This window comes from Nelumbo lutea, chromosome 4 (assembly GCF_056320005.1).
Source record: "Nelumbo lutea isolate HS-2025 chromosome 4, American lotus-T2T, whole genome shotgun sequence".
In the NCBI taxonomy this organism is placed as follows: domain Eukaryota; kingdom Viridiplantae; phylum Streptophyta; class Magnoliopsida; order Proteales; family Nelumbonaceae; genus Nelumbo; species Nelumbo lutea.
The window spans coordinates 20392562-20412904 of NC_142687.1; the positions used below are offsets into that span (position 1 = coordinate 20392562).

Here is a 20343-nt window from a genome sequence, read left to right on the forward strand (position 1 = left end):
TTTAATTTAGATTGGGTCCAACCCAAAGAAAACCCTCCAAACTGTTCAACTTGATTTTAATTTAGATTGAGTCCAACCCAAAGAAAACCCAAATCTGGTCCTTTGACATAGTCTTATATTATGCCAATGGACTGGATATTGGTTCAATCCAACCTAACCCAACATAAATCCATTATGGGCCCGGTCCAATCCAATCCAATAAATACCTTGGACCATTAAGTCTGCACTAGTCCAATTCAATATATGTTATTGGTCCGTCCAATCCTTTAAAAAAAAAAAAAAAAAAAAAAAGCAGTGCATCAAGGTGCCTCTGGATGTAACCTACCTTTGAGCCTTTTCAGTTCATGATTCATGAGGTACGCAATGATCTCACAAGTCATACGCTAATACAATAAATCTCGAGAGTTGTGACATTTGATCACTTTTGAAGGGTAATAGCCCTCCCAGAGATGCCCTGGCCCAATTTTCAAAAGCAACTCCCCGACCCTCTATCTCTTCTTTGAATTGTAATCGACTTTATTTTCTTAGCGTCTGTTTAAATTATAATCGTTGTCATTGCTCTAGAAAACGGCACCACATCAATGTTATATCAGAAAAAATGGTGTTCCAGGAAACGAGCTTTTGTTTGGAACCATTTTTTTTCATATAAAAACAGTGTTTCAAGCCATGCCTTGAAAATCAGGAAGGCGTGGTTTGGAGCAACGCCAAATTTGGTGTTTCCTGAAGCTGCATCTCGTTTCTTCCAAGAGGGATGTGAGGTGGCGGTGATGTGGCACTGGATAATGGTACCAGTGCTGAAAACGTTTCCTGGAGCATTGGTTTAGCTAATTGATTAAGTATACCCTTACTGTTTGAAAATTGACTAACGCTACCCCTATTGTTTCTAACAATTGACTAATACTTCCCTTATCATTAATGTTCCGTCATAAACCATTCAAATGTGTATCATGTAAATGTTTTAACTTCCAAAAATACCCAATTTACCCTTATTATAACTTCCAACACTGTCACTAGCACTGACACTGGCTTCGACGGAATATCTCATTGTCCCATCTGGCACCGACATCTTATTACTCGCGATTGAATATGGATCTTTAACATTTTTTGAGCTTTATAAAGCTTGTTAGAAACCCCATGCCAATTAATAGTAGATTTTTTGAGAGGAGGAAGATGAGGAGCTTGTGAAGGTTTTGGATCTCCTCTAGGCAGAGTTGTAGAGATGTGAGACCCATTGGAGTTCGAATTGGATTCCATTGTTGTTTTGGAGAGAGATGGGAGGTACCAAGAGTGGTGTGAGGCTTTTCCCGCCAAACGATGTGCACGAAGATGGAATCCAATTTCAAGCCTCACGTAGCTCTTCTAATCGTTTTGGTCCAGAACTTGAAATGGTTCCAAAGCAAATCCGTTTCACAAACGCAAAGGCAACAGATGGAGATGTGTTTGCAGGATTGGTTTTTCTCACTTTCCCCCTTTGGAGTTCTCTCCCTTTCCCTACCATCTTCACCAAAAAGGACGCACCTATGAAGAACGATTTGGTGACAAATGATTTGCAAAGACTTCTGCAATGGGTTGATGTTCCACACCACCCTTTATTCTTCTTTTCGATTCACCACAGAGTGGAGCTTTTGGGTTTGAAAGGTTAGGGTTTTGATGAAGCAACATCGCTATCCCCTTTTCTCAGTTTTACTTTGAAATTTTAAAGAATAAAGGGTAAAATAGTCTTTTTTGCCTTTCTGTTAATAAATGCTAAAGTAAGAGAAATATTAATCAATTATCAAAAACAATAGGGGTAGCCCTAATCAAATTTCAAACAGTAAGAATACACTTAGTCAATTAACTAAACCATAAGGATAGTTTAAGAAATTTACCCTAAAACATATTTTCTCAACCACAATTGATAATCCGACCCCTTTATCGACAAACTTCTGCCAGCTCCCTTCCAAATGATTCTCTTTTGAAGGGTTCCAATCAAAATGGCCAAGTTTCATCACAAGTGTATCGCCAATCTGAGCTACATATCCATCGTTGTTTGCATGGTATATCTTGACAGAGCTCCGACAATGGATCCCAGCCTGCCTCCGAGCCTCAATTAATTCTATCAAGTTGTCACGGAGGCCAAAATCGTAGAAATGATCATAAAATATCACAGGCTGCAAATATACAGAAGTTTTTGTCATGGTAGGTAAAAATGTTGAACCCAATTCCACTACTTATGCAACTGTCCACCCGAGCTATTTGTTTTATATGATTCAGAATATTTCTTAAATGTGAGACAATAAAAATGTTTTAATAGTGTGAATATAGAAACGTAATTAAAACATTATACATTGATCTAGAATTTCAAATAAAATTCAATTCAAATGCTGATAATTTTTGCATTTAAAAACCTTGCCTATGCCAAACACCATGGAAGGTTGGGAGTCATGTAACTATTAATTTTTGACATCTTTGGAGGACCAAAAGTCATGTAACTACCAATTTTTTATATACTGATGAAGGAAGATTTGGCCCGACCTCACAGTTATGCGACACGTGGCAAAAACAACTGCTCAACACAAAAGCAAGCCTAAGGCGCGAACACCAAGGAGAGACACCAGCGGACCGAACTCCCTATTGGGGGCCCGAACTCACCCTTGGCCTACCTTGTAACAGTTCGGGATACACTTCACCGAATTGGCCAACCTTGTAACAGTTCGGGATACACTTCACCGAGCTGGCCAACCTTGCAACAGTTCGGGATTCACCTCGCCAAACTGGCCAACCTTGTAACAGTTCGGGGTACACCTCGCCGAACTAGCCAACATTGTAAACAGTTCGGGGTACATCTCGCCGAACTGGCCAACCATGTAACAGTTCGGGGTACACCTCACCGAACTGCCCGCCCTATACATACCTCCGAACTCAAGACTTCGCCTCGCTCACCACTCCGCGTCACCTTCCGAGCACCAAAACCAAACAAATCGTACCATGCCTGACACTGAGGAAGTCCGTACCCGAGGGCGCCGCATCGGACTGACTTGGGATCTGACACTTGACGGCCGCACTCTAAACGACCACTTGCCACCGCCACCCGACACCCGACACTGCCATCTCCAGTTAGAGAGACGGTTAGGCAGTGACGGTTCTGTCCCAGCAGAAAGGACGACGACCGAATTGACAGACACAAGGGTAATCATACCCGACCTGACAAGGGCCTCGGAGTGAGTGTGCGAAGTGATTATAAAACCCCCTGCCCCCAACAAACAAGGTATGTGAACTTTGCGCTATCTGGTCTACAATTTGCCTTTGAGAGATTACTGACTTGAGCTTCGGAGTTATCACACTGGGTTCCCCCCCCCCCCGGAGTTCTCATCTTCCCCGTTTCAGGTCCCCCGACGCTCCAACTCAGAGGCAGGTTCGTTGATAGCTAAGATCGGCCGAATTGCACTCCATCAATTGCGCCATCTCCTACCCTTCTTTCAAAAACTCCCAACACCCACTCCAACACCGAAATGGCCTCCTCTAGCATTGCCGGACGTGGAACCGAAACAGCCACTACCGAAGAGCAACTTAATGCTCCGGCGGTGTGCATTGGGCAGTTCACCATCCCCCTTTCAGTGGATGGGATCCCAAGTTTGAATGTGCCACATGCGGTGGCACCTCTGAACACTCCCTCGCTGAACATCCCTCTCCCACTCCCCGTCGAAACGAACTTCGCAGAGCTGACTACTGTCCCACTGGCAGCCCGCCAAAACCAGATAGATGATCTGATGTAGTGCATGGAGGCAATGCAGGCCCAAATGCAGCAATTCCAGCAGCACTAACTCCAACAACACCAGGTGTTGCACCACCTCTCCCAACACCATTATCAACAACAATTCCCTCAGTTACCCTTGAACCAGCCACTTCCTCCCCGACACCCTGTTTCAAAGCCGGTCAAGGCCTCCCCTCAAGGTGGATGACCTCACCAAGGAGAGGCTTTCCGACCGCAGAACCCCCCTAATAGTCAGGCCTCATCCCCGGGCCAAAAACAAAGAAAGATCACTCCTGCCTCGCAGCCTGCGGGTGGGTCAAGAATCTCGCCAACAAAGTCACCTCGGCGCTCCAGGCCCGAGTTCCCACTCACGGAGAACCGCTTCAGCACCTTGGCAGCAGGCCAGCAATCCGAGCCCATCAAGCTCGGCAACACGGAGGCAAGCAGCGCCAGCACCAGGCCCACTCAAAGAAGGCACCGGCGAAGTTGCCGAACTACTACCCGTGTGTTACCCGAGCTCAGAGGAAAGGAAGAAATGAGCTCGGGCGAGGTAAAAACCGTCCCCATTCTCTCAGTTCCTTCCCCCCTTTCATCGGAACTGTTGGCAGTCCCCTTGCCTAGAGATTTCAATCTCCCTTCTCTGGACAAGTATGATGGGTCCTTTGACCCCAACGACCACGTCGACGCGTTTCAGTCGCAAATGCACCTCGCTAGGGCAAGCGAGTCGTGCATGTGCGTGGCCTTCACCACCACCTTCAGAGGGGTGGTCCGCACCTGGTATTGGAACCTAGCTTCCGGGTCAATAAAAAGCTGGCCCCAGTTTGTGCAGATCTTCACTTTGCACTTTGTCACCAGCAAAAGGTGTCCCAGAACCGAGGATAGTATCTTCGGGGTAATCCAAAGGGAGAACCCATCTGGAGCTACATCAAACTGTTCAATGAGGAATGTCTGCAGATCCCTCGGTTAGACCCCGCGGTACAGCTCGCCGTGGCCAAAAGGGGTGTGACACACAAAGAATTCAAATGGCACATGGTGGCCAGCCAGCCAGCAACCGTGGCCGACTTCCTCAAGCTCGCGGACAAGTTTATGAGAACAGAGGAAGAGATCAACCAGAGAAACGAAGGCGGTGTTGAAAAAAGAAAAAGAGAAAGCGAGCCCTCCAACCTCGGCGATAGAAGAGGCCACAACCGAGATGCGAAGCCAAGTCAGCCATCCCGAGCTCCCCTAGCAGTTCGGACGGATTACACGCCATTGAACACAAGGCAGACCGAGATCCTGATGACGATCAAGGACGCCCCTTACATAAAGTGGCCACCTTGCCTGAAGAGCAACCCCAACGAGCGGAACACAAATTTATATTGTAATTTCCATAAAGATTACGGTCATAGCACCGAGATAGAAGGACTCATCCGTCGTGGGTACCTAAGAAATTTTGTACATTATGACAATAGTAATAAAGTAGGTCGGCAAGGGGAACACGGGAAGGATGTCCCCGAGCCGAGCAACAGACCGGCCGAAGCCTTGCAGCGACCTCCCCCAGAAGAAAGGCCAGTCCGGGGAACCATCCATGTGATAATGGGCGGTTCGGTGGTGGTAGGATGCACTTCGACGGCAGCAAGGGCGTCAGTTCGCGAAGCAACCCGAGAGGAGCAGAACCCTCCCAAGAGGCCAAAGAAGGAAGACCCGATCTTTTTTACAGAAGATGACACACGAGGTGTTCAATACCCCCACGACGACGCGCTCGTCATAAAGCTAAGGATCAGCGACTTCGAAGTCCGGTGCGTACTGGTAGACTCAGGTAGTTCGGCGGACATACTATTCAAATCGGCATTCGACCAATTGCAGTTGCAGAAAAGCGATTTGAAACCCGCTCACACTCCTCTGGTAGGCTTCAGCGGAGAGGAAGTCAGGCCCTTGGGAAAAATAACAGTACCTGTGGAAGTCGGCACATGGCTGTGCGCGGTAAGACTCAACCACGATTTCCTGGTGGTCGTGACCCCCTCCCCATACAACGCCATAATAGGGCGACCAATTACGCATATTCTGCGTGCAGTCGTCTCCACCTATTATCTGGCAATGAAGTTCCCCACTGACTTCGGTGTGGTGGTAGCGCGGGGCGACCAACTCGAGTCCCGCAAGTGCTATGTTGCCGCCCTAAAAGGAAAAAACAAGGCAGTTGATGACCTCAAACTAGAGCGACCGACGGAGTAGGGCGAGGAACGAGCTTCGTCCACTGAGGAAACAGTCGCAGTCCTGACATCAGCTACAGATCCGACGCGAACTCTACAGATCGGCGCCTCTGTCAAGGAGCCTTTGCGAACTGAACTGGTGAGCTTCTTGCTCCAAAATTTAGATACTTTTGCATGGTCCGCGACAGATATGCCCGGTATTGACCCTGGCCTTATAACTCACAAGCTTAACACTGACCCTGTAGTCAGACCCATTAGACAGAAGAAACGCAACTTATCCCCGGAGCGCTGGAGGGCGGTCGACGACGAAGTCGAAAAGCTCCTCGCAGCGGACTTCATAAGGGAAGTTCATTACCCGAGTTGGGTAGCCAACCCAGTGTTGGTGAGAAAAGCCAACGACAAGGCGCATGTGCGTCGACTACACCGATCTGAACTGAGCTTGCCCAAAATACTGCTTCCCCCTACCCCGAATTGACCGCCTCGTGGACGCGACCTCAGGACACGAGCTGCTAAGCTTCTTGGACGCCTACTAAGGCTACAACCAGATTAAGATGGACCAGTCCGACCAAGAAAAAACCAGCTTCATTACCGAGTTCGGCCTGTACTGTTACAAGGCCATGCCCTTCGGACTAAAGAATGCTGGCGCGACCTTTCAAAGACTTGTAAATAAACTTTTTTGGCCTTTAATTGGCACGAAAATCGAATGTTATGTAGACGACATGGTCGTCAAAACACAGTTTTTGCGAGAATTAATAAGAGACTTGAATTCTGTCTTCCAAATTCTGCGTCAGTATAACATGAGACTAAACCCAAACAAGTGTGTATTCGGTGTTACCTCGGGTAAGTTCCTAGGGTACATTGTCAACCGGGGAGACATTGAGGCCAACCCGGACAAAATAAAGGCCATCCTTGATATGAGACCACATCGGAAAGTAAAAGAAGTTCAAAGGCTAAACGGCCGCATAGTCGCCCTGAGCCGCTTCATGTCCAAGTCGGCAGACCGCTGCCTGCCTTTCTTCAAGGCAATCAAAGGCAAAGGGTTCGAATGGACCCGAGATTGCCAGCTCGCGTTCGACGAGCTAAAGACTTACCTCACCACCGTACCGACCTTAGCCAGACCCGAGGAGGGCGAGGTCCTAGAACTGTACCTCTCAGCGAGCGACGAAGTGGTCAGTTTAGTATTAGTAAAACAAGTAGATCAGGTCCAGCGACTCATCTATTATGTTAGTAAAATTCTGCAGGGAGCAGAAACAAGGTACCCGCTGATTGAAAAAATTGCCTATGCACTGGTGATATCAGCTCGGAAACTTCGCCCGTACTTCCAAGCTCACACCGTCGTTGTCTTAACTGACAAACCCGTAAGACAAATTTTGCTAAAGCCCGAGGTCTCCGGTAGGCTGACAAAATGGGCCATCGAACTCAGCGAGTACGATCTTCAGTACAAACCCCGGACTGCAATTAAGACCCAAGCTTTGGCAGATTTTATCGCCGAGTGCACTTTCAGCCACGAAGCCCTCCAGGTCAAGCCCAAGGTCCCCAGTTCGGGTGAACCTGGAGCTCCCGAGCCAATAGAGTCTGAACCCCGTGAAGTAGCAGCAAGTGTGGCATCTCTCCTAGTCAGGCAAAACGCGAACTGGGATGAGGAGCCCTGGATCCTTCACGTGGATGGTTCCTCGAACTAGCAAGGCAGCGGGGCTGGAATAGTCTTATGTAGCTTGGGCGGCACAAAATTAGAGTACGCACTACGCTTTGAGTTTGCGGCATCCAACAACGAGGCAGAGTACGAAGCACTGATAGCTGGGCTGGACCTAGCGCGAAAGGTGAAGGCAAAGCACCTGGTCATTTGCAGCGATTCCCAGCTCGTGGTCAACCAAGTTACGGGCGAGTATGAAGCACGCGAGCTCTCCATGATCGCATATTTGGCGAAAGTAAAAGAGGCCCTGCTCGACTTCCAGTCACACTTCATCAGGAAAATCCCGAGGTCAGAGAACACTGAGGCCAACGCTCTGTCCTGGTTAGCCAGCACAAGTCACAACAACATGAGAACCGTGTACATAGAGGACTTACCTCGGCCTAATATTCTCGGGGGGGGGGGGGGGGGCAGAGGAGGTTGCTCCCGTCCTGGAAGTAGAGTCGAGCTGGATCGACTCACTCGCGAGCTTCTTGATAGACGGAACCCTCCCTATAGAACGCAATGCGGCCAAGAGGGTGCAGCGCCAGGCAGCCAAATACGTCATAATAGACGAACGGTTATACCGACGGTCCTACACACTCCCCTACTTGCGTTGCCTGTGACCTGCCGAAACCGAGTTCATACTCTGCGACACTCATGTAGGCCTGTGTGGCAGACACTTGGGGAGCAGAGCACTGGCCCAAAAAGCACTCCGACAAGGATACTATTGGCCAACGATGAAGGCAAAAGCTGTCGAGCTCGTCAGAAAATGCGACAAGTGTCAGAAGCACGCCAATCTCCACCATCAGCCTGCCTCCGACCTCAAATACCTCACCAGCCCGTGGCCCTTTGCACAATGGGGCATCGACCTCCTGGGGCCATTCCCACCAGCAACAGGCGGAAGAAAATTCCTAGTTGTTGCAGTAGACTACTTTACGAAGTGGATAGAAGCTGAACCTCTGGCAACTGTTACGGCCCAAAACATACAAAACTTCTTTTGGAAGAATATAGTATGTCGTTTTGGGTTACTTCGAGTACTAATTTCCGACAACAGCAAGCAGTTCGAGGATATCAAGTTCCAAGAGTGGTGCCAGAACATGGGGATTCGGCAAAACTTCACATCAGTCGCGCACCCGCAGGAAAATGGTCAGACGGAAGTAATGAACAGAGCCATCCTGTGCGGACTGAAAGTACGTCTGGATCGAGCTAAGGGATTGTGGGCCGAAGAGCTACCAAGTGTCTTGTGGGCTCACCGAACTACAGAAAAAACCGCCACGGGAGAAACCCCCTTCAACCTCACCTACGGCACTGAAGTAGTGATCCCGACGGAAATCGAAGTACCAACATTGCGACTAGAAACATACGACAATCGGACAAACGGAGATGAGTTACGCACCAACCTTGACCTACTGGACGAGGTAAGGGACCTCGCGCACATCCGGACAGCAGTTTACCAGCAGCAAGTAGCTCGCTACTACAATGCCAGAGTAAAGCAATGAAGCTTCCGAGTCGGCGACCTAGTCCTTCGTAAGATTATGTTGTCCGAACCCGGCGTGGGCAAACTTGGACCAAACTGGGAAGGACCCTATAAAGTAAAGAGAGCGCTCGGGAGGGCATACGAACTCGAAACTTTGGAAGGCAAACAAGTACCTCGAGCGTGGAACATCATGAACCTAAGGCGATACTACATATAAACCGCCAAGCAAGGTGGACGAAATCAGGTCCTATGGAACACGATGCAAGCTAAGAACCTCGGCGTAAACAAGCAAAGAAAAGGGCATTTTATCAGCTCGGCAAAAAAAAAAAAACAGCTCACTGCAAAAGCCTCCGCGACAAAACAGGTCGCGGAAGTATAATAACCTGGACAAGAAAAGTGGCATATTATCAGTTGGACAAAGAATCGGTTCAGGACAAAGGAACACTTGGGAAAAAAGATTATCTATTCCGTTGCAAGAAACAGGAGTACATTGGCAATCAGAAGGCACTTCAAAAAAAAAAAAAAGATTATCTTTACATGCCCGGAGCTACTTCTTCGCCATCAGAAGGCACTTCAACAACACCCGAAGGCCCTGCCTCTCCTTCAGAGTCTGACTTGCCATCAGCAGCATTGGCCATCTCCTGAGTTATGCGCGAGGTGGATATGGCACTAACATCGAGGTCAGAGTACGTGTTCCGGATCATCCACCGGCTTAGTTTGAACCCCCTTCTGTAAGAATCCACCATCAGATCATCAAAACGCGGAGAGGCAATGTAGTCTTCAACAGCCTTCTTCTTGGCATCTTCAATACCTTGGGAAAAAATCTACGTTTTCTCCCTAATGTTCTCTTGAAGATACTCGACTTGATGCTGCAAATCCAACTTCAAGTCTGCCATGTGCTTGACAACGACCCCCATGGCCTCGACATCACGTTGAGACATCGCCTGCCTGGCCATTGTGATGCGAGCAGCCTCTTCGGCAGCATAAACGGCCACCTCAGCAGCTCGGGTATTCGCCTCTACGGCACGGAAAGCCTCTTCAGCAGCATGAGCGGCAGTCTCAGCAGCTCGCGCCTGTCGCGAGCTCCTCTCCACTTGGGCTGCTAAGGCATGAATTGAAGAATTCACCTACCAAAAGAAACAAGTGAGCAATGACAGCAAAAGCGACAGAAAATGAAAAAGGCAAACGAAATCTGACTTACCACCATAGCATGTGTTACGGCACGACAGGCGACCTGGTTCAAAGGAAGATCTGTCCACGCCGCGATCTCCTCAGGGAAAGTAGCCTCCCTACTCTTCTGAAGAGCATTGTTCGGCGTCAACACGCTCCTGAACTCCCCTTGAGCTCCCGAACCCGAGGGCCCAACCCGCGTATAAGCGGACCCAGAGTGAGTAGGAGCACTTGAGTATGCAGGAGCGCCCATATAGGTGATCTCAGCATAAGGCGCCCCAGCAGCTTCATGAATCAGAGTCACCTCGGGCTCCCTGGGCAGATCCTCCGGCGTGTTGTCTAGAACTTGAGGCTCATCTTCCGGGGGCAGCTCGGTACGAGTTCGCTTGGCGATCCGCTTCCTCCTCTTCATACCTTGGAACAGACGCCCCCCACGAGTTCTCTCCGCATCCATCACACCTGCAGAAACGAGTTCGACATCAGAAAAAATAAAGGAACAAGGCAACAAGAAACCGCAGTACTAGAAACCTACCCGAACTCAGGCCGGCCGCAATAAGCTTGGCCTCCATTAAGTAGTAATGGCACTTTAAACCTTGTCGTGCCCATTGCCGGAGGCCCTTCACCGTCTCTTTGTCGAGAGTAACACCTGAATCAGGAGCAGCCTCACCCCACCCGGTCTGAAAGGGCCATCCTTGTGCACTTCGCACACCGAAGTAGTCCCGCTTCCACGCCGGGACCTTATTAGGAAGATCGTGCAGAAGCTTAAAGCCCAGGTGAGGAGAAAGGTAATACGCCCGTCTTCCCCCAGGAAGAGAACCCACCTATCTCTTGAGCATCAAGATGGAGGAGAATATCTCTAAATCTAAAGGGAAATTCTACTCGCAAAAAAGGGAGACTTCCCACCAGGTTCCAAATAGAGTTCGGATGAAGTTGGCCAATGGTGACACCGAAATGGTTTATGACTTCAACGAGAAGGGGGTGGAAAGGAAGTCGCAACCCCGCAGCGAGCTGCTCTCAAAAAATCACGATCTCATCAGGACCGTGTTCCCAAGGAAAACTACCCGATGGAATAAAATATGTATACCCCCCAGGCAGATTGTAAGACATAAGTATAGATTGAAGCCCCTCGGGCGTCATGGTCGAGGGACCAAACCTGTCTAGCATCCAACCTCGGCGAGAGGTAGACGCCAAACTACCCGAAGCGGCTCGGCCTACTGGTTCATAGTCCTCGAATCCCACCTCAGGATCACTGAGGCAGTCGGGGGATACGACTCGGTTTGTAGAACCTACGTCAGTCCTACTTGAAGAGTCGTCTGAGCTATCAAAGCTAGACATTGAGGAAAAGAGGTGGATTCAAAAAAGTACTCACCGGAAGAAAGTTTTGAAGGCTCCGGAGACGAGAACAAGCCAAAGAAACCTTGGAGGCTATGTAACCAGCCTAGGCGTGAGCTGAAAAAAAACTTGGACGCGAGCTGAAAAAACTTGGACGCGAGCTGAAAAGTTGGACGCGAGCTCAATAGGCAAACCGCAGAAGTGACAAATCGACTGGGGTCCCCCACTATTTATTGCTACAGTAACCAAGAACCGATCGTACAAATCAAAGATGACCCGATGGCCCACATTCGCGCTGGCCGCACGTACCCTGAGGTCGAGACGTGATTGGTGCACGTCCTTCTGAAAAAAGTGAAACATCGACGCACGTCTTTTTGAAACCGACGTCGCGTTGATGCACGCCTTTCTGAAACTGACCGTGTCGCACGTCTCCCTGACAAATGCCAGCGCACGTCCAGCAGTGGCGCGCTTTTTTCAAGTTTGAATGACCCGCTGTCACGTCCCAGCGGCACGAATTTTTGAAATTCAAAACGCTCACGGTCAACCATCAACATTTATTAGGCACGTTTCCCACCTTCTCGGAAACTGAAGAACCCTCGCAAAAGCAACTCGCGCATTCAAGGTTCAAAGGACGGGACAAATCCACCTGCTACATCGCAAAACTCCTCGCGCCAGGGCAAGACCCTTGCACGAGGAGTGGGGGGCAATTGATGAAGGAAGATTTGGCCCGACCTCACAGTTATGCGACATGTGGCAAAAACAACAACTCGGCACAAAAGCGAGCCTAAGGCGCGAACACCAAGGAGAGACACCAGCGGACTGAACTCCCAACTAGGGGCCCGAACTCACCCTTGGCTCCAAACCAGAAAGTAGTCCGAACTGGCCTACCTTGTAACATTTCGGGATACACTTCACCGAACTGGCCAACCTTGTAACATCTTGGGATACACTTCACCGAACTGGCCAACCTTGTAACAGTTCGGGATACACTTCACCGAACTGGCCAACCTTGCAATAGTTCGGGATTCACCTCGCTGAACTGGCCAACCTTGTAACAGTTCGGGGTACACCTCGCCGAACTAGCCAACCTTGTAAACAGTTCGGGGTACATCTTGCCGAACTGGCCAACCTTGTAACAGTTCGGGGTACACCTCGCCGAACTGGCCCGCCCTATACATACCTCCGAACTCAAGACTTCGCCTCGCTCACCACTCCGCGTCACCTTCCGAGCACCAAAACCAAACAAATCGTACCATGCCTGACACTGAGGAAGTCCGTACCCGAGGGCGCCGCACCGGACTGACTTGGGATCTGACGCTTGACGGCCACACTCTAAATGGCCACCTGCCACCACCATCTCTAGTTAGAGAGACGGTTAGGCAGTGACGGTTCTGTCCCAGCAGAAAGGACGTCGACCGAATTGACAGACGCAAGGGTAATCATACCCAACCTGACAAGGGCCTCGGAGCGAGTGCGCGAAGTGATTATAAAACCCCCTGCCCCCAACAAACAAGGTATATGAACTTTGCGCTATCTGGTCTACAATTTGCCTTTGAGAGATTACTGACTTGAGCTTCGGAGTTATCACACTGGGTTCCCCCCAGAGTTCTCATCTTCCCCGTTTCAGGTCCCTCGACGCTCTAGCTTAGAGGCGAGTTCGTTGACAGCTAAGACTGGCCGGATTGCGCTCCATCATATACATATATAAGTTTTGGACTAGAGTGGATATCTATGCAAAAGACATGATGGAGCCCAGTAGTCAAAACTTGAAATTTTTGAAAATTTATGTCATTTTGTATTTTTGGGTGGTAAGGGTATGGCTATTATGTGTTATTTATCCTTATAGTTTGGTTTGTCTAGTCATAGTTTAGTTGTTTTCGAAGTTTCCTAATCATTGGTTAAGTAGTTTAGGAATTACTTTCTTCGAGTCAACATATAATAGTGACAAATTTGCAAATTTTGTATATCTGGTTTTAGTAAAATTGGTCACTGCTATAATGTGTATGTATTTGTCATAAGCGTAAAGGCTTAGTTTGGAAGGAGTACAAATACAAGGTTTTGCACTCTACATATTTGTATTTGTACTCTTTTCAAACTGAGCCGAAGGAAAGAATGATTCCAGCACCCCCCTTTAAGTTCTAGATTTTTTATTCTTCCAATCTTTCTTCTAATCTGATAGGCATCCATTATAATCATCAACATCCCACAAATTATTCATCAAAGATTCAAAATGGTTCATTCAAGTCAACAATCCTAAGGAACTATGATCATTCAACAATAGTTTTTTTTTTTTTTGACGAGGCAGTTCTTGTTTTGAAAACAAAGCCAATCATATTGGTGAACACCCCTTAATTTAAACCAAAACAAGCCATCTTTGATTCCCCTCATATGGACGTTCCCATAGTTATCCATCCCCTTTCATTCTACCAAGTTCCATTCCAGAACTCCATCTAAAACCCTAATTTTTGGAATTTTAGTATATTATTTTACAAAAGAAAATTCTTCATTTGTTTTGTGGAAAGCCCGTTCAGGATGTTTTCTGATTAAATCACCACTTGCAGTGCATAATTCTAAGCATATTCACAAACTTATATGAATCTAATAATTTTCCTTCATCTCATAAAGAATTTTTATTTTTAGATGATTTGACACTGAGAAACATGTCCATGAAAAGAGTGTGATAGAAATGTGTATGCAGGTGGATGAATGGAAAAACTAGAAAGGATATGTCAGAATGAAGTCATTCGAAGGAACCTGGTTTGGACATGGACATATAAGAACATCAACAGCACCTTAAGAAGTGATCTGTTGCACATTTTATGGGCTAGAAAGGCTAGGGGCAGACCAAAAAGGACATGGGCCAAAGTAGTAAGAAATGATTAAACATAACAGAATGGCAAAACAGGATTCAGTCAGTATTAGAGCTATTGACGCTACATCAAAGGAGACTTCGAATTACCGAAACACGATAACCAAGGAAACAAAAGGTTGACATGACCATGGTTTTCAAAATATCAATCAAACCAATCATCAAGTTGCCGGTTTTTACAGAGATCTTCTAAGCTGGAAATTTTAATGAAACTTCTAGTGATTTCTGAAAGCCTAACCTATGTTCATTGGAGAAATTACTCTGTAAACTGGGCTTTTCTTTACTTTCCATTTATTTCACTAAGATATGTAGAAAATTTCTTGGTCTATAAGATTGCAGTTCTACTTCTGCCTCTTTTTTATGGTCAAATTTTGTTTTTTTTTTCACCCTTTTTACATGGAAACAAGTTCCACCTTTTTTTTTGCAACAAATGCAGTTTCTAGTACTTTAGATAAATGTATATAAAGAAAGCATAATAGCAGGGCCTGTCAAAGACAACTCTTAGGGTCCGTTTAGTTCGTAGTCGAAATCGGAATCAAAATCCTCCGGAATCAGAATCAGAATCAGAATCAAAATCCTCTGGAATCAGAATTGGAATCGGAATGGTCCATTCCCATAGTCTTTTTGGTTCAAACAGGAATATGAATGAAAATTGAAATGAGCAGGAATAGGATTTCATTCCAAAGGGAGGGGCAGGGAATGACCATTCCCTCAAATGGGGGAATGCCATTCCAGCAGGAATGGGAATGGGATTCTGATTTCATCCAACCAAACAGTTGGAAACGGAAATAGCCCATTCTGATTCCAATTCTAGATCCCTATTCCCACAAACACGGGGCCTTAATTATTCCAAAAACTAAGAAATGAAATTACCATTCCAGGATGGGTTAGAATGTATGCATATCCCCGTGTAAGCTTATCCCGTGGAAATGGCCAGTGCCCCTGAAATAAGAAGGAAACAAGAAAAAATAATTACATTGTCATTGATGCTGACTTCCCATTCAATTGCTGAGTTTGAGCACCTTTCTTCAACATAAATTGATTTTGATTGGCTAAACAAATGCAAAAGCAGCCAAGTCTCTGGGCAGGTGATGAATTGTCTCAAATCAATCCAACACGAGACCTAAATAGACTTGAGGGGAAAAATGATCAAGTTTGTGAAGTAGGCAAAACTTGTCCAATGTCCAGACAAGAAAGTCATGTACATGTCCTTTGATCCACATTCTTCAGTGGATCCTTCCATCCATATTTATATTCAACCAAAGCACTAATCTGTATTGCTTATTAAAGGGATCCTTTAGTTGTGCTACTAAGGGACAGGTCAAGGACAGATTCCTTACAGCATGTCTGTATTCTTTTCTGGCCAGTCAATTCCCATGTGTTAATTAGTTGGGTTGCATTTCCATATTAGAGATTTGATTGAAATGTTAAACTTCTGCTAAAAGTGATTTCCAGTTTCTGTATCTTCATAATTGCAGAATAACTGCTGATGAATGATTTCTGGATGATTGGTATATTCACTCACCAGATCTGGTTGATTTCAAGGGAAGGAAACAGATTGGCAGATGGGCTTAGTATGGGGTAAACAGAACAGTTATGTATTGGGGGGTAATCAATAAAGATCCAGGGGACAATAATGTATAGCTAAGGGTTTACTTGGAGCAGGTATCTGGGGCTACCAGGGGCCTGTGATGTTCTTTTGTTTGGCACTTGTACAGCTTACTTACACATTCTTTTTATAATTAATAAACTGTACTGTATCCAATAAAAAAATGATTGGTATATTCAATAGATATGTATGGGGTAAACAGAACAGATATGTATTGGGGTGTAATCAATAGAGATCCAGGGGACTATAATGTATAGATAAGGGTTTACGTGGGGCAGGTATCTGGGGATACCAGGGGCTTGTGGTGTTCTTTTGGTTGGCACTTGTTGTACAGCTTACACATTATTTTATAATTAATAAACTGTACTCTTACCAATAAAAAAATGATTGTTATATTCAATGGGTTGGAGAAATATGATTGTAGATGGGATTATAGATCATGATTGGAAATGGCTATTGGCAAGTTCAGATGGCCCCTAGACAGTCAAACATCATATTACCTATGGTGCCCAGATACAGATACATACGAACACAAACAATGATACAGGAAATGGGAATACGGCTCTCCATTTCCTAAAATCCTGGACATGGATACAGGTATGCATATCTCATTTAATATGCTTATATCATGCATATTCATCTAGCTTGTGAAGCTAAATGTCATTTTTCAAGAGTTCTATGTTGCCAAATTAAATTTCTAATATGTGAAGATCCCTTTATAGTATAATTTGTTAAACATATTATTATACATATTTTAAAAGTGTTCATGCAGTATCTGGTATTGTATCCAACAAGTATCCTATCTGACACCAGTATACTTGGCATGTAGAGATATCCAAGTATCATAACATATTAGAAAAGAAAGATCCTTGCTACTCACTTGAATATCTTGTTCACCTGGGTGCCAAGCAAATGATTTTGCTGATTCCCTTGCTAGGGATGGGGTGGATAGTGAAAATCTTGTTTAGGGGGAATAACACCAATACAAGGTATGACATACCCTATCCATACAAGAAGGTGGGAAGAAAACAACTCTAATCAGGTAAAAATTTTAATTTTATGAACTTGTAGAAAAGTTGTCCCAATTGGATATGCATGAGATAGAAATTACTAGCATGAAAACAATTAGTTTACACATTAACAAATTTCTAGTTAGAAATTACAATAGATGTATACCAACGATCAACACTGAATTCATTCTTCAATGGAAAAATATTTATGTTGATAGCATCTTTTTGTTTTACTTATGAATGACTTGCTCGTGTACATAGAGGAGGAGCCACTGCAATGTTTGTCATTTTCAGATGCCATAGTTGGTTTTTTTGGTAAAGCCATAGTTGATTTAAGAAACTTGGGAGAGGTAAATGCAAAGCTAGGACTACGAGGGACAGTGGTTAATTAGGTACACCAAAATTAGACATTCAAGGAACTCTGTCAATGTGAGCTTGTCTTACATTGCCAGTCTCAAGCCTGGACAGAGGAGGATTGCATCAAATTGGCAACTGGTATTTAAAACTTTTGCCAAACTCTTATGATCATGGATCCTGAATTTTTTTTTCATGCTCATGCTAGGGCATTCCTTGGAAGTAATGTGATGGATATGACATTAAACAGAACAGAATGGTGAAACAGGATTCATGTAGCTAACCCGATATATTTGGGATAAGGCTTATATGATAAGGGTGATGATGATGATGAAAGTTAGACATGCAAGGACTTCCAAGGAAATCAAGAAAGATTGCAAGGACCTTGCCTTCTTGGTAATTCCCAAGTCATTCATTGTGCCGTAGCTGAAAATTTGCCTTGTGCACTTTCTTATACCATACTAAGTGTCAAAAGAGGGAGAAATTGAAGATGATTCCATGCATACAAATATTGTCAAAGTAGAGATGTGCTTTAGAAATAATGCTGCATGACCAATAAATACCATTTAAACTGAAGGGTAAGTTCTATAATGTTTGCCATGACTTCATGGAGGAAAATAATGACCAATCAGGAAAAAAGCCCAAAAAATGAGTTTAGGAGAGTAAGGATGTTTACAGGGATTGGTAGACAGAGGGTGTTAGGCTCTGCCCAATTCATGTTGGTATTGCTTTTTGTAGTTGTAACTGACAATCTGGCATGGGCCTTCGACGTAAACTTGCTTGATGGGCTGAGAGCTTCCAGATGGGCCTCATGTGTGAGCTCCAGTAGTTGGATTGGGCTGGTTCCTAAGAGAGTGGTAGTTCAAGAAATATGCATATTGACAAGACTTAGGTCTAGCACCAAATAAAGGGAAAATTTTCTAAGATGAATTGAGCAGTCTATAGAATTCATGCTCTGAGCATGAAGGCAGTTTCTTGGTACTTATGAACACTTGTTTGAAGAAACCTATAAAAGTAGCTGCACGGAAAGCAGAAATATCCTTACAAAGTCCTTTGAACAAAATATGCATAGGTAGGATTGTGTATATATATATATATATATATATATATATATATATATATATAGATAGATAGATAGATAGATAGATAGATAGATAGATAGATAGAGAGAGAGAGAGAGAGAGAGAGAGAGAGAGAGAGAGAGAGAGAGAACCTGTGTTGATCCTGTATCATGGTTCTCTAAAAATGTGACAGCACGTGAAGGCCACCATCCCATTACTCCTGTTGGTTTACCCTGAGGATCTATCAATCTCCAATATTGATTGTGCAAAGCAGAATGAAGTATCCCCTGCAAGCACAATATTGCCACTTATGAAATTCCACATGTAAAAATTCTTAGCAAGTTAAAATGATTTTTTAACCATTATGTGGCCTATGAAATTATGCAGTTAGGAAAAGATAATAATCAGTTGACATGAAATCGGCTCCTCTGTGGCAGTGGCTCTATGCTTTTAAGGGCACTAAATATCCCTTTAAAGCCTCAATCCCTTTTGTTTATTTAAATTAATGTTCAAAATTCAGGCTAATAGAGGCTACATTGTCAAATAAATCATCCTAGTTACTATATAATTTCAGAAATTTGTTGAGAACCAATGTCCATCCACCTCAAACTTGGATTAAAATAAAAAATGTTCTGAACCTCCTGAATTTGAAGGCAGCCAAGATAATAGTGAATATGTGCTACGCTTCCATGATATGAGCTTTTGGAAGCAAACAACTTACATTCTACATAGGTAATTCCAGGATAGGGAGTAAATATCATAGGTATTTAAATCTCCAGCATTCTGTAATAATAAAAGGATTTTAGATTGCTTTTAAGTTTCAAGTGAAATGGGCTAAGATACACAAAGATAAACAATAAAGATAATCACAAGAAACTAGAGGAGGAATCTCATATGAGATTTCCCACAAGGAATTTCCATAGTTCTAGCATTGGCACTGTTTAGAACAATACTGGAGTTATCCTTCATGTTTTCTCTGGTCCAATGGGATAGACGTTCCAATAGAGTTGAGACCTCATCAGTATTGCAGGACCGTAGACTATATTCTTTTTTTGGAAAGTAACTGATTTTATAATATTGTAAAAGAGAAGATGGTTTAGAAGGGTCAATGTGGTGTAGGTCTATACAAAATATGAAAGAAACAAAGCTCCACTTTTTATCGAAAAACCATTCAGGAAATGTGCTATTACTGTACATAGAATCTCTCCCATCCCTGATTTGGAGAGCATATTAGCAACTTTGTCTGATACCCTCCGTACCCATCAATCTTATAAATGCAAACAAAACAATCATAATACTACAAACTTTGAAGAAATTAAGCTTCTCACGACTGCTATATCAGATGCACAAATTCCTTTTTTCAGCTTTAACAAGTTAAAATCACAGTAATCTTAAATGTGACTAGTTTCTTTAGACCAATTTCAAACTTCAACAGGCACATCTATTACCGTACTTCCTTCTGAGTTAAGAGTTCAGCTTTTCTCAGTACATGAGACATCCTTAAGGTAAAAGTATACTGTCTGAAGTCCAGAGACTACCTTTGTTGTGATATCAAATGCAGATGAAGTACCACCAGTGGCATTTATCCAATTAATAATTCGTTGCCGATGAGCATCTAACCAGGCAGATAAATTAAGAATTTCAGCTCTTCAATAAGAAGCACCTTATGGTTCAACAAACTGATAATTCTAATCCCAAAATAAATAAAAACATGGAGTTCGAAGAGAAAGAACAACTTGAAGTCTTCAATTCACTAATTCAGTAAATGGTTTGAAAGTTGAATGAACTATTAGTATGACACTATCACTATGGAATTATGCTTTAATATATCTATCTAGAAAAATAGGTTTTCACCTTTCTAATCACA

The 20343-nt window shown here is 44.6% G+C and overlaps 1 protein-coding gene across 1 annotated transcript in view; it reads right to left on the bottom strand.

The window, feature by feature from the left end:
* Window positions 1-1742: 1742 nt before the first annotated feature.
* LOC148854458 (uncharacterized) overlaps window positions 1743-20343 on the bottom strand; it is a 59180-nt gene continuing 40579 nt past the window's right edge. The window contains 5 exon segments of the mRNA XM_088982714.1: window positions 1743-1912; window positions 1914-2150; window positions 15316-15384; window positions 18629-18763; window positions 20015-20091. Coding sequence (XP_088838840.1) covers window positions 1865-1912; window positions 1914-2150; window positions 15316-15384; window positions 18629-18763; window positions 20015-20091 — 566 coding nt within the window. The 3' untranslated portion in view covers window positions 1743-1864.